The sequence below is a fragment of the Siphateles boraxobius genome, unplaced genomic scaffold (assembly GCF_051911475.1).
Source record: "Siphateles boraxobius isolate OS27281-9 unplaced genomic scaffold, OSU_SipBor_1 119, whole genome shotgun sequence".
Taxonomy (NCBI): Eukaryota; Metazoa; Chordata; class Actinopteri; order Cypriniformes; family Leuciscidae; genus Siphateles; species Siphateles boraxobius.
In genome coordinates this window covers 4,137,395-4,152,778 of record NW_027508721.1, presented here as the reverse complement: position 1 = coordinate 4,152,778, position 15,384 = coordinate 4,137,395, and the positions used below count along the sequence as shown (strand labels likewise).

General features: G+C 44.4%; 1 protein-coding gene across 1 annotated transcript; it reads right to left on the bottom strand.

The window, feature by feature from the left end:
- Positions 1-8,497: 8,497 nt before the first annotated feature.
- On the bottom strand, positions 8,498-14,942 carry mettl14 (methyltransferase 14, N6-adenosine-methyltransferase non-catalytic subunit). Its single transcript, XM_077204578.1, has 11 exons — positions 14,741-14,942; positions 14,531-14,619; positions 14,315-14,402; positions 14,139-14,216; positions 10,666-10,753; positions 10,492-10,582; positions 10,048-10,189; positions 9,874-9,966; positions 9,445-9,561; positions 9,143-9,353; positions 8,498-9,039 (listed from the first exon to the last, which is right to left on the bottom strand). The coding sequence occupies exons 1-11, from the start codon at positions 14,804-14,806 to the stop codon at positions 8,738-8,740; spliced, it is 1,365 nt and encodes a 454-aa protein (XP_077060693.1). The 5' UTR covers positions 14,807-14,942; the 3' UTR covers positions 8,498-8,737.
- Between the last annotated feature and the right edge of the window lie 442 nt (positions 14,943-15,384).

The following is a 15,384-nucleotide window of genomic DNA, read 5'->3' as shown; positions in this document are numbered from 1 at the left end:
TTTAAATTTCTATGATTCTGTTATTCACTGGAGTTTAGTTAAAGAACAGACTGCTGGCTTTAAGGGTAAACAGACTTCAGAGTAACGCTTAATTTCTGCTCATTTGAAACCCTCTCATGCCTGACGCACGTCGGCTCCAATGAGACACAATTAGCCTGACGTTTGCATTCATCATGCTGAATGATTTATTGCTTTCGTCTCAAATCCTTTCTAAGCCCAGTCTCCCTCAGTTACCCCCACATTTTAAGCACTGAAACACACTACACCGGTCTTTGTCAGAAGTTTCCAGACCAGTCACTTCTTTTGAAGAACTGATGGTTTTATTCCAAACTTTGACAGCCAATCAGCTGCTGAGTCTAATTAAGCTCCACCCATGCAGCATCTGATTGGTCACAACTGTCATCAGTTGAACTTTTAATTAGTGATGAGATCTGTCAATCTCATTGAAAATAATCCTTTGTTGCTTTAACTTCAGATTAGTGGAACAAACACATTGAGACTGCTTAATTAATAATGCTGTGTGTGGGGTGTGTACACTTCCATGTGTGTCTGTGTGCTGAATTAGTAATGTAAAGAAATATACAGCTTCTTTTTCCTCATTAACCCACATCTCAAGGAGCAGACCAATATGTCCAGTGACACTACATCAGCTTTACTGCTGTTTCAGCTTCAACAGTGTTCTTACATTGTAAGGATTTCTTCGATTTAGGATTTGTCTCTCATAGGTCTTATCTGATCAGTGTGTATATGTAGGTTGTGTGATATTTTTCACATTAATAATAAAAAATAAAAATAAAATCCTACACTTCATGTGGTCCCCCTAGCACCCCTTTGAGGCCTACTGGGTGTCCTCAGACCCAAGTTTAAAAACCTCTATCCTGGGTAATCACTGATTGCTAACTGGGACAAGTCAAAATAACCCACCTCAGAGTCTCTGATATTTTAATACCTAGATATAATCCGCCAGGTGAACATTTTAAGCATGATTGCGTAGAAAACTAAAATCCCACTTCTTATCAAGTTGCACTAATTGATGTACCACTCAAAATTGAATACTTAGAGTTAGGGGTTTGTTCAAACAAGACAAAAAGAGACGCTTACGTAATGGTTGTGGAATACAATTCCAGTTTAAAATACCTCCCATGCACGCTGTAATAACAGTTCCCTTTCGAAGTCACTCCGAGTTACATCGAGTGACCACGAAATGGGGGTTTCGCTTAGAAGCCTATCACCTTCGACTATTAAAAAACGAGCCAACGGCAAAGAAACGACATGGGTCTGCGGAATTTGCATAGCGTAGCTCCGCCCCACCTCGTGGGTATATATATAAGGAAGGACGCTGGCAACATGCAGATATGTTTTTGCTTCGGAGCCAAGAGGTCCTCTTCACTCCTGTAAGCCTGAATTCTCTGACTGTCATAGAGTATCTTCGAGACGAGCAGCTCTCCAGTCTGTGTTGGTGCAAAGGCGATTTTCCAGCGACATTCACATTCCTGCCTGCTGATCTGTGCAGTGGTCTGCATCCAGCGTGTATGCTTCTCCCTGGCCGCTTCAGCGCAGGCTGCTGAGCGTCCTCTCACAAAAGAGCTTGCACGGACACGTCTTTTTCAAGATGTCTCGCCGGTGTATTTCTGGGTGCGGTCGTTCCATTTCTTCCTCTGATAGGCATGATAGATGTCTTGCGTGTTTGGGTTTAGAACAGGCAAAGACAGCTTTCATGGATGAGTCATGTTCTCATTGCGGGAACATGACCATCGCTGCGCTGAGATCGAGACTCTGTGACCTTACAAAAGGTAGAGTCCCCACTGCCACACCCCGATCTACCCCCTCATCGAGAGCTGGTACTTCGGCTGGTGGCCAGGGTGATCTGAGTGTGACGGTGTGGAATTCTGCCCCGATGATGCTTCCTCGGGCCACACCCCCCTCACCAGCGCAGCAAGTGCCTTGGGTGCAGCCGTGGGGCCGTCTCCGGATGTGCCTCGTGTCTCATTAGGGGTTCCAGAGGATGATGTGATGTTGATAGCCAGATCACAAGGCGAGCTGGATTCTTCTGGGGATGAAGGTTTGGCTGTGCTGCTGCCCTCCGGGGTCCCAGCATTGTCCGAGTCTGACCCAGAACTGACAGCTATGCTCTGCCGGGTCGCCGCAAGCATCGGGTTAGCGTGGAACCCTCCACCCTGCCCTGAGCGCTCGCGGTTGAATGACTGGTTCTTGGGGGTGCACCCCCCCAGTTCCATTCTACCCGGAGGTGCATGAGGAGGTCACGAGATCCTGGAAGGCCCAGTTGTCTTCCCGTGATCGTTCGGAGGCCTCCTCCGCCTTCTCTTGCCTCGATGAGGCAGCGGTGAAAGGGTACACTGGGGTTCCCCCTGTTGAGCGCTCTGTTGCGATACAGTTGTGTCCTCAGAGCATGTTGTGTCCTCCTTCAAAAGGCCGTGGTGACCCAAAGCACCCCTCCAAAGCCTGTAGGTTCTGTCTACCCTGGTGGCGAAATCCTACAGAGTTGGGGGGAGCGCCGCCGCCTCACTGCATGCCATGGCCATCCTCCAGGTCTATCAGGCCATGATGCTCAAGGACATGCACGAGGGCAGAGCTGACCAAGGGCTCTTTGATGAGCTGCGTGCCGCCACTGACCTTGCTCTCCGAGCAACGCAGGTGACCGCACGCTCCCTTTGTCAGGTGATGTCCACAGCTGTGGTCCAGGAACAACACCTGTGGCTTAACCTGGCTGATATGCGGGATGCTGAGTGGACCCGTGTGCTCAACCCCCCCATATCCCAGGCAGGCCTATTCCGCAGTGCAGTCGAGGACTTTCGCCCAAAAGTTCTCGGCTGCCCAGAAACAGACTGAGACTATCAAGCATTTACTGCTCTGCTACCACCTCCTCGACAGAACTGTAGACCATCTCTGAGCTGTCCGCATCAGGAGCGCTGCTTGGCCTGGCGTTTAGCGGGCGGCGGGGCTTGAGCAGACTGGGGCGCCTTCCTGCGACCACCTCCACAGCGGGGCCTGGGTGAAGGCTGCTGCTGGGGCCGAGCGAAGGGGCAGGAGTTGTAGGAGGGCGTCCTCGGCGGCGAACAGACTGAGTGGACTGAGCTGGCGGCTGGGTGGAGGTAGCAGCTCAGAGATGGGCTACAGTTCTGTCGAGGAGGTGGTAGCAGGGCCACTCCTTCCCCCGGATTGAAGAAAACTTTGTTCTCCTGCTGCTGGCCGGCCGGCCATGCGATTCAGCTCGCACGATCTCCTCCCCGCTTTCGGGGAGTCCGCTACACTATGGTCGGTGGCAATGCCCCTGTCATGCATGCGGAAGACGCAACCTTGCTGGCGAAAGGTGCAATCGAGATTGTCCCTCCAGCCGAAATGAAGTCCGGGTTCTACAGCCCCGACTTCATTGTTCCGAAGAAATCCTGTGGGTTAAGGCCAACCGGTTTGCAGCAATTGACCTGAAGGACGCCTACTTTCATGTCTCCATTCTTCCTCGACACAGACCGTTTCTTCGGTTTGCTTTCGAGGGGACGGCATATCAGTACGCGGTTCTCCCCTTTCGGGCAAGCCCTGTCTCCTTGTGTCTTTTTAGGAAGGTCGCCGAGGCAGCCCTTGTATCGCTTAGGCTTCACGGGGTTTGCGTCCAGAACTATCTCGACAACTGGCTAATCCTAGCTCACTCTCGAGACCTGATTTGCGAACACAGGGGCCTAGCGCTCTGGCACCTAGCTCGTCTGGGCTTTCGGGTCAACTGGGAGAAGAGCAAACTTTGCCCCGTGCAGAGGATCTCTTTTCTCGGTATGGAAATCGACTCAGTCGCCATGTCCGCGCAGCTTACGAGTGAGGGCGCGCAGTCACTGCTGACTTGTCTGCATCAAATCCAGAGCAAGAGTACGGTTCCACTGAAACTATTTCAGAGGCTCCTGGGGCATATGGCATCCGCAGCGGCAGCCACACCGCTCGGGTTGCTTCATATGAGACCGCTTCAGCACTGGCTCCGTGATCGAGTCCCAAGGTGGGCATGGCAACAGGGCACGCTCCGAGTACAGTCGGTTCAGCTGATTTGGGAACAGTTCGGGGACGCTCAGGTAGATCTGTTTGCCTCCCATGACTCTTCTGTTTTATTATATTTATATATATTCTGTTTTCGCCTGTTTTAGTCCCGGACCGAGGGCACGCTCGGCACGGATGCACTGGCACACAGCTGGCTGTGGGGCCTCCGCAAGTATACGTTTCCCCCAGTGAGCCTTCTCACACAGACCTTGTGCAAGATCAGGGAGGACGAGGAGTAGGTCATTTTGGTTGCGCCTCATTGGCCCACCCGGACCTCCGTACTCCTCGCAACAGCAACACCCTGGCCAATTCCTCTGAGGAAGGACCTCCTTTCTCAGGGAAGGGGCACCCTATGGCAACCTCCTACCGATCTTTCGAACCTCCACGTGTGGCTCTTGGATGGGAAGGTTTGAGTACCCTACCCACCAGCGGTGGTGGCTACCATCACTTCCGCTAGAGCATTGTCCACGAGACATGCCTATGCGTTGAAGTGGAACCTCTTCGTCAACTGGTGCTCTTCTCACGGAGTTAGTGTTGTGCTTTCCTTCCTGCAAGATGGGTTGGAGCGAAGGCTGTCTCCCTCCACCCTGAAAGTATATGTTGCTGTTATTGCCACACATCATGACGCAGTTGAAGGTAAGTCCATTGGGAAACATGTCCTGATCATCAGGTTCCTGAGAGGAGCGAGGAGACTGAATCCTCCTCGCCCTCCTCTCGTATCCTCTTGGGACCTCTCAGTGGTTTTAACTGCCCTGCGGAGTCCAGACCGGAGTACAGTCGGTTCAGCTGATTTGGGAACAGTTCGGGGACCCTCAGGTAGATCTGTTTGCCTCCCACGACTCTTCTGTTTTATTATATTTATATATATTCTGTTTTCGCCTGTTTTATTCCCGGACCGAGGGCACGCTCGGCACGGATGCACTGGCACACAGCTGGTTGTGGGGCCTCCGCAAGTATGCGTTTCCCCCAGTGAGCCTTCTCACACAGACCCTGTGCAAGATCACGGAGGACGAGGAGTAGGTCATTTTGGTTGCGCCTCATTGGCCCACCCGGACCTTTGGAACCTCCACGTGTGGCTCTTGGACGGGAAGGTTTGAGTACCCTACCACCAGCGGTGGTGGCTACCATCACTTCCGCTAGAGCATTGTCCACGAGACATGCCTATGCGTTGAAGTGGAACCTCTTCGTCAACTGGTGCTCTTCTCACCGAGTTAGTGTCGTGCTTTCCTTCCTGCAAGATGGGTTGGAGCGAAGGCTGTCTCCCTCCACCCTGAAAGTATATGTTGCTGCTATTGCCACACATCATGATGCAGTTGAAGGTAAGTCCATTGGGAAACATGACCTGATCATCAGGTTCCTGAGAGGAGCGAGGAGACTGAATCCTCCTCGCCCTCCTCTCGTACCCTCTTGGGACCTCTCAGTGGTTTTAACTGCCCTGCAGAGTGCTCCCTTCGAGCCCTTGCAATCAGTGGAGCTTAAGTTCCTGTCGATGAAGACAGCGCTCCTGGTTGCATTGGCCTCCATCAAAAGGGTAGGGGACCCGCAGGCATTTCCATTGACAAAGCATGCCTGGAATTCGGGCCGGCTAACTCTCATGTGATCCTGAGACCCCAGCCTGGATATGTGCCCAAGGTTCCTACCAACCCCTTTCGGGATCAGGTGGTGAACCTGCAAGCGCTGCCCTGAGAGGAGGCAGACCCAATCTTGGCACTGCTCTGTCCAGTACGCGCTCTCCGTGTCTACGTAGACAGGACGCAGAGTTTCAGGGCCTCAGACCAGCTCTTTGTCCGTCATGGTGGGAAGCTGAAGGGAAAGGCTCTCTGCAAGTAACGGTTGTCTCACTGGATAGTGGACACCATTGCTTTGGCATACCAGCAGCAAGGTCGACCGTGCCCCCTTAGTGTGAAGGCCCACTCCACTCGGAGTCTGGCCTTCTTGGGCTCTAGTGCATGGCGCCTCGCTAACAGACATCTTCAGAGCTGCAGGCGGGGCGACACCTAACACATTTGCGAGATTCTATAATCTCCAAATAAAGCCAGTGTCCTCTCGTGTACTCACTTCAACTAGCCGGTAACTAGGAACCGCTCAGGTGTCTTCGCTTGCTCGCCATTCCCCTCCATGGACTGGATATGTGCGATATTCTCCTCAGGTGAGTTTCCCTGTGAAGCCTTGAGTTCTTCCAACCTTGTTGATGTCAACGCCAAGGTTATGCCCCCGGCTGTGCTACCACAGAAACCGAAAATTCTCGGGCCAGCAGCATGAGTCCAAATTTCAATCTTAACCATTCTATTTCATCAGAAAAGATCTTAAAACAGGGCTTTAAGTGTAATATACCGAACTTGTCCTTTAAGACCTCCCTTCGGGCGGGCATGGTTTGCATATTTCCACTGAGATATGCTCCCCAGTGTACCTTGGTATTCCTGTGTTAAGTTGGAGTCCTTCGTCCGTGCCAGTCTCACGACAGGGAGCTCACACTTACGCAGGGCACAGGAAGACAGCCGAGAGGTGGCGTGATTAGACTGGTACCCCCATTTCATCGTCACTCGATGTAACTCGGAGTGACTATGAAAGGGAATGTCTCGGTTATGTATGTAACCCTCGTTCCCTGAGTAGGGAATGGAGACGTTACGTCTTCCTGCCACTTCCGCTGGAACGCCAAGTTCAGTCTTGGCTCCTCAGAAGGAAACATATATGCATGTTGCCAGCGTCCTTCCTTATATACCCACGAGGTGGGGCGGAGCTACGCTATGCAAATTCTGCAGACTCATGGCATTTCTTTGCCATTGGCTCGTTTTTTAATACTCGAAGGTGATAGGCTTCTAAGCAAAACCCCCATTTCATCGTCACTCAACGTAACGTCTCCGTTCCCTACTCAGGGAATGATAGTTACATACGTAACCGAGACGTGGCAAATGTATGCAAATGTATGTATTCTTCATGTGCTAATTACATGATAATATGCACCTGACCCACATTTCCGCTGGCCTAAAAGATGCTGTTTCATTCATTCACGTAACGTTGCAACTAAATCAGGCCAGAAGCCAATGCTAAAGCTTAGATAACTAGTTATTATATATTTGATCAATTGTAAATAAAAGTACAATCATATTCTGCCACTGTATGTGAAGGTAAGGTTTATTTATTAAATAGATTAATACATTTGAAAGGTCTCTATATTGAGACTCTATCTAAGCTCTTTGTGAAGATATTTCATAAAGATTCAAACTCATTGTTTTTTCAACCTTTTTGTCAAGGCCTATATTGTCCACAACAATATTCAAAGGTCCCATGATTTTTTTTTAGTTGTTTGTGATTTACAGGATAAGGAAAAGGATTTTTACTCTTACTTACTCAATTTCTACCCAATAAAATATTGGGTAGAGCTTGGCATAACAAGAAAAATGTATATTCATTATAATAAAGATATAGCTAGATTTTATTAATTTACATGACTTTTTTTTAACAATTAAAAGGTTATAAACCACACCTTTAAATAAAACAAATAAATTTAAATATATCTAGTGGGAACCCTGGTTCTTCAAAGAAAAAAAATTTTGGAAGGGGTGAATTAAAATATGAAATAACTTTTATACGTTTTTCCCTAAATTATTGCTTGTTTTGTCTTATTTTTAATCTTCTTGAGGCCCCCTATTGGGTGTGTGGCCCCTGGATGAGAACCACTGTTTCAGACTTATGTTCTTATTTTGTTCATTGAGAAGAATATTGCCTTACATTTTGAATCTTCTCATTTTTAGTGAAATCTAATTTTAAAATTCTTGTTTTTTAAATGGAATATTAAAGTAGTTCTTATAAATGATTTATCTGTGCACATCTTTTTTATTTAATACATGCGCCCTCGTAATCTTTAATAAAACAATGACATACCCTTCCACTTAGAGATCGTGCTCAAAGTAAAGCAATCAATTCCTGATGGCCAAAATTAAGTCTCACCATACATTTTTTCTTGTTCGTAAGCCATTTCACTTGGATATACATCACAAAAAAAAATAAAAATTCAACTTCTGTTTCATGACGAATTTCAAGCTTGTCATCCAGTATGCACCATAGTGGCAACCTAACAGTCATAATACCAAGTATAAATGAATGCAAAGCAGTCTGAAGCTACAACTAGCCTTAATCAATTCTAAATATTGCCATGTTATGTTTCTTATGATGAGCAGTTCCCCACCACAAACCAACGACCTGTAAAGTAAAAACATAAAAAATGGGTTTACTGCAAACCAGTAATTCTACATGTTCCTACTGACAGAATCAATGAGCTTCTTTGACACAGATCATAAAACTTAGCCTTGCTGCCCTCCACAGGACACACAGGAAGTTTGCACATGGCAGGAGAGGCTCTCTGATGATCAGATGAGATGCACAAAACACACATAAGATGATACAAGTAATTTGTAAATGTAAAAACAAACAAAAATGAATGTTAAACCCTTTAAACTTTTCATTAAAAAACTGTTTTATTGAGGTTGAATACAATTCTTACAAATGTGACTTAACAGAAGACATTCAGAAGGAATTGAGTTAGTATGACAATAAAATTAATTCCCGCTCTTAACCTCTTACATAATAAACTAAAAAAACAATACAAAGGGGAACAATACCTTTTCAAATGTCAGGTACAAAAATATCAGAAACATCACATTTTCTGTTTTCAGTCTCAAAGTTGGCATGTCGTGCACTATCGGGGTGGGAATCCACGATGTGGGCCGCCACGGCCTCTGAATCCCCCTCGATCTCCACGGAAGTTTGGTCGGTTTCTCTCTCGACCTCGATCCCCTCGTCCGGAAGGACCGCCCCGTCCTCCTCGTTGTGCTCCCCCACCTCTCTCTGCCATAGATTTAGGAGGTGGGGATTTGGGGCGGAGTCTCTCAATTTCTTCAGTACAACCAGACAAGTAAGAGTTGGGCTCACTGAAGTGGGTGGAGTAAGATTCCACATTGAAGTTGCTATTGGTCAGGGTAGGGCCCAAAGTCAGCCATCCTGGAAAAAGATCAGAATAAACATACACTACCATTTAAAAATGTGGAGTCAGTAAGATTTTTTAGTAAAAAATTAATGGATGAACCATAGGCTAATATCTAACCTGGCCTGATGGTGCTGTCCCTGCCAAACAGGTGCAGCCGTCGACGGCCCAAGCAGAAATGTTCAATGATGTGGAAAATCTCCACTGGCTTCTCAATATTGCCCATCTCTGGCTCCTCTGTTATGATCAGGTCTATATCCACATTAGCATGAATGAAATCACCATCTGTGCTGCGTCTAACTGTGCCTTTGATACCCATCAGACAGTGTTCCTGAGTGACATCAGAGAAGAAAAAATAAAAGCATTTCCAACTGGAATCAATTGTTAGTGCCAACAATGTTGTGGCTTGCCACAGCTCTTACCTTAGTTCTCTGGAACACTGCTTTGGGGTCCAGCGTTTTGGTCTTACCAGGGTTGTTTTTGTTGGTCTTAATCCAACAAATGTCTTCACATCGCCTGAAGCCCCATTTCCTCAGACACTGAGAGAGAAGAGAGAAATATGTTAAAATATAGTTAGCAAGACTCAGACAATGACTGTAATGCAGCATATTTGTTTGTGGGCATATTTGTTACATTTGTCATGTAGTAAAGCATGTAATTTACATCATCATGCAGCATTTAAATCAGTTAAATTTACTGAGAATTACTTCACAACACAACTCATATTAAGATTTTTCTTGAGATTGCAGATATATCAGATTTGGAGTTAAGCTTAAGATCATGATTAACGCAGCTGATTATGTGCAACAAACAGAAATATGCCACTCTGTGTGTGATTGTGAGATTTGTACCATTCGGCCGAGATCGAGGCCTTCTCCTGAGCCACACCAGAGGAATACAAAAGAGCGAATACATGAGATTTCCTCTATGTCCAGCTTCATGATCTATATTAGACATAAAATAAATGAATAAATATACATACATATATTTTTTAGAGAATTTGAGAGACATTTGGAATAACTCACGTCGTCCCAGTTCCAAAAGCGCTCGTTGGCAATGATGCCCGACTCTCTGTAATACTCCTCTAATGGAGGCTCTATCAGAATCACATCAAACTTGCACTTCAAATCTCTCAGATCAAATGTGTCTGGATCTGCCTGCAGATACCTGAGACACAAAAAACATACATATATTCATAGTATATACATACAAATGAGACATACAATGGGATCCAAAAGTCTCCTAGTGAAATTCTTCTAATTTATTTATTTATTTGCTTTCCATATTGAAAATCATTTGTTTTTAATCCATGTTTAAAAAAAAAATTAGATTTAGATTTACAATGTAGTCTCAAACTTTTGGACCCCATTTTCCTTAAACATACAATAAGAATATATAAGTGAAATTTTTTAAAAAGGCCAATTAGACATCTGCTCTATTTTGCATTGACTGACAGCAGGCTTTCTCACATGGGTGGGGTGTTGGTGGCAGAGATGAGCTCATCTTTTAGTCGGATGAGCTCTCTTTGTTTGGGGTACTCCTCAAACCTGTCAGCCAAACCTATAGCACAACAGAACATAGGTTAACAAGATCTAACAGCTGGGCTTGAAAAAAGAAAAATAGAAAGAGATCGGACCATTTACCTCCATCTCGGATAAAGTTCTGAGGTCTATGACCTGTGTCCACAAAGTGCTGGCAGTAATCATTGTGGGGATTTAAGCTCTGAGTGCCCTGTAAAACAGAAAGTGATGATATCTTGATCTTTATAATAAAAACAGCTTGTAATGACTTCATTATTGTTGAAGTTGGCAAGAAACAGAAGTCACTTTTTCAAAACTCAACAAAGCCCAACAATAGTCTATGTGGTCAAATCTTTGGATCACCTATCGTTGCTTTATTCACAAAATGAATTCAGTGACTACCACTCTCAAATTACATAAATTATTTTCTCACTCAGACACAACCACCGCCAAAACTCTGTTCGCATACAGGCCAATTTGCACATTTACATACTCGTTTCAAAACTGCTAAACTTAAGTTCAAAACTGAACACAATACAAAACTGAAAAGACAGTATTTTGCTACTTTTCTACAGTAAAACCATACAGAATATATTATAAATCTACCATCAAAGCAATTTATGTAACTGAACATCTAGTTAGTCTTTCAATTCCATAACCATCTATCTATACAAAGGGGGACTATAACTAATTTAGCAATAAATTTGTTTTCTAATGTAAACATGAACCATGAACCATGCAGGGAATTCTAAACAGTAGAGAGCAGTGACGTGCGGTGATGTCTTAAATAGGCTAGGCACTGAGTTATGAAAGCCAGATTACCTGATTTATTGTTTAGGCTAATAATACGTAATAACAGTAAACGTTACGCACAAACGCAGCATAACAAGAAATGTACAAATCAGAATGTATACCGTGTACTCACTCACTCACTCACTCACTCACTCACTCACTCACACTCACTCTCACTCTCACTCACTCTCACTCTCACTCACTCTCACTCACTCTCACTCACTCTCACTCACTCTCACTCACTCTCACTCACTCTCACTCACACTCACTCTCACTCACTCTCACTCACTCACTCTCACTCACTCACTCTCACTCACACTCACTCTCACTCACTCTCACTCACTCACTCTCACTCACTCACACTCACTCTCACTCACTCACTCTCACTCACTCACTCTCACTCACTCTCACTCACTCTCACTCACTCTCACTCTCACTCACTCTCACTCACTCTCACTCACTCTCACTCACTCACTCTCACTCACTCACTCTCACTCACACTCACTCTCACTCTCACTCACTCTCACTCACTCTCACTCTCACTCACTCTCACTCACTCTCACTCTCACTCACTCTCACTCTCACTCACTCTCACTCACTCTCACTCACTCTCACTCACTCACTCACTCTCACTCACTCTCACTCACTCTCACTCACACTCACTCTCACTCACTCTCACTCACTCACTCTCACTCACTCACTCTCACTCACACTCACTCTCACTCACTCTCACTCACTCACTCTCACTCACTCACACTCACTCACACTCACTCTCACTCTCACTCACTCTCACTCACTCTCACTCACTCTCACTCACTCACTCTCACTCACTCACTCTCACTCACACTCACTCTCACTCTCACTCACTCTCACTCACTCTCACTCACTCTCACTCTCACTCACTCACACTCACTCTCACTCTCACTCACTCTCACTCTCACTCACTCTCACTCACTCTCACTCACTCTCACTCACTCACTCACTCTCACTCACTCTCACTCACTCTCACTCACACTCACTCTCACTCACTCTCACTCACTCACTCTCACTCACTCACACTCACTCACACTCACTCTCACTCACTCACTCTCACTCACTCACACTCACTCACACTCACTCTCACTCACTCACTCTCACTCACTCACTCTCACTCACTCTCACTCACTCTCACTCACTCTCACTCTCACTCACTCTCACTCACTCTCACTCACTCTCACTCACTCACTCTCACTCACTCACTCTCACTCTCACTCACTCTCACTCTCACTCACTCTCACTCTCACTCACTCTCACTCACTCTCACTCACTCACTCTCACTCACTCACTCTCACTCACACTCACTCTCACTCACTCTCACTCACTCACTCTCACTCACTCACACTCACTCACACTCACTCTCACTCACTCACTCTCACTCACTCACTCTCACTCACTCACTCACTCACTCACTCACGCAAGCGCGGCACAGGCACACACCGGTAGTTAATGTCCACTCCACCATCAATACAACCATTCTTAATCCTTAATTTTTGCACAGCGGCCAATTATGTCTGTCAGCAAAATTAAAATCACACACTGCTCAATTGAATATGACGGCAAATGGCTTGCATTAATTCAACCACATTTATCAATTCAATATTAAGCCCAAAGTAGTTTTTGACTCACCAATCGGTAGATTATTTGTAGCCTACATAAAATCCATTCATCCATCCAGCTCTTTCCTCGTAAAGACGTCGATCACAACTTTGTAAAACTCGTCTTTACGCCTTCAGTTGCTGCACTAGTCTATCTAAGGCTGGCGTAGACCTCCCTGTTGCTATTAACTCAGATTTTGAATTAAAATCGAGCTTGAAAAAATTTCTTAACTCTGTGATCACGGCCGGTGCTGTCATTTTGACTTTGAATTTGATTAGGCATAGGCTAGCTGTGGTGTAATAACGTTAGCTACGCAAATGTGTCCAGTAATATCTCGATTTTAATTGGTCCATGTCTGATATGTAACGTAGATGGGTACGGGCATAGCATATTTACGTCCAAAGGCACAGCAGAGTTGTGCTTTTTGCCATGGATATCATATATGCTTTTTGCCGTACATGTTAAAGAATACAGGATCGAAGTGCGCATGCGCAACATGGGTTTTTCGCTTGTCGTCTGCAATGAATGGACCGTAAAAGCACTGCTTATTCTACCATTTTGTTATTTGATTATGCGTAACTGATACATTTGTCATCGTAACGTCTAGACAATTTGAATAACACCCATATTGCATATATAAATCACAAGAATAAACAGTAAAAATACAAATACAAGTTTATTATTTAATAAACATTTTTATTTTTGAATTTTGGCAGGGTAGGCAGTGCCTAGTTTGCCTACCCAGACCGCACGTCACTGGTAGAGAGCTGTTTTGTTTTGTAAAACATTTTTATAAAATAAATCATTGTGTCACATTGCCTGTTAGTAGTGTTGTGCTATGGAAGAATGGCTTGATTGGAGACATGCATGGAGTGTTTTGGTTGTTTTAGTGCATTTCGGATGTGAAATGAACTGCTGTACCAAGCTAGAAGTTGGTTAGGAGAACTGTATGAAGAGTTTTGAAAAAGTAACCGAAATGTGTGCTAGCGATTGTAAAAAAACAAAAACAAACCTTTAGTATACCATAAGAAAATAGGAATTGTCAACTTTGATTTCACAGAGACTTCAAAATCGATTACCAACATAATGTAAGATTTTGCACAAAGTCCCTTTGTGCTAGCATGTAATTGTTAAGTAAATTAATAATATATTATAGTGTTTAACTCTACCTTTAGGAAAGTGCTGGAGTCTTTGTACACCTCTTCATACGGGCCGCTCTCCTCCTGCTGCTGGGGCTCAACATCTTCCTGTAACACCATACAGCAGATTCAGGATCAGTTACCTACAGCCCTGCTCTAAACAGAATTTAGAAATTACAGCTGATTCCAGATCAGTGTTCACTCACCCTCTGCTCCTCCACATCCTCCTCTGGATCTTCACCCTCATTTAGACACTTTCTTTTTCCACCAGGAACTGATGTGTCAAATGATGCCCTACAGTAAACATAACACAGACCAATCATTACCCCATCCTTATTGTCACGGATCTGACTTGTGCTTAGTGTAAATGTTTCCCTATCAATACAGTTGATCAAAACGATCAAACAAACATATTTCAGTACCTGCATGTCTCTCTGGTCTCTTCGATCTCCTTTTGTTCATCCTTACTATTGAGAACAGCACCGATGCTATCGGGACTCTCTGCCCCGAGCTGCAAAACAAATCCTTAACATCAACAAAGCTATCTATATTTATTCATAAGTCTAAAAGCATTGGTTTGCCAATACTCGCTTACACTGCCTTTATGAATAACGTTAAGCTAAAAGGTTCACCTGTTGTGCAAGAAGCTGCCGTCTTAGCTTCTGCCTTTCACGTATTTCTTGCAGCCGGCTGTTCATGGCAATAATATTTTACAGGGAAAAAACTTCTCATACAATTATTTGATTAAAACAAAAGTGAGGCAAAAAATTCATCGAAAACCTCAACGTGAGAAGCAGTCGCAAGTATTTTACATCATCAGACGCATACTGTGACGTCAGTAATCGGCTGATACTTTCTTTTTAAGTTAAAACATTGCGTATTGATTTATTAAGATTTATTACATTTTCTGCTTAATAATATTATTATGTTGCGATCATAATTTATCCTTAATTTTTTTAATCCCCATTTCTTACATTTATTAATGACTTTTATCAAATTATTTTTTTTCTTCCACATATCGTAGCGCGAAGCTAGAATAACTTTATTTTAATTCACTTGTTTTATTGATGCATTTATTGTACAGAGGCTTCCATCACGTTGTTTTAGAATGGTATATTTTATGCCATTTTTGGATGTTTGTAAGGGGAAATATGTTTATTTGGTCCTTCGATTTTGTTTATTTTACTACTTTCTTATTTATGGGTCTAATAATAATAATAATAATAATAATAATAATAATAATAATAATAATAATAATAATTTTTTAATCCTACAT

Coding starts and splice junctions, on each gene's coding strand:
- mettl14 (XM_077204578.1), bottom strand. CDS start 14,806: ATGAACAGCCGGCTGCAAGAAATACGTGAAAGGCAGAAGCTAAGACGG. Junction 14,620..14,740: donor GGCAGCTTCTTGCACAACAG/GTGAACCTTTTA, acceptor TTTGTTTTGCAG/CTCGGGGCAGAGAGTCCCGA. Junction 9,967..10,047: donor GCTTTTGGAACTGGGACGAC/GTGAGTTATTCC, acceptor TGTCTAATATAG/ATCATGAAGCTGGACATAGA.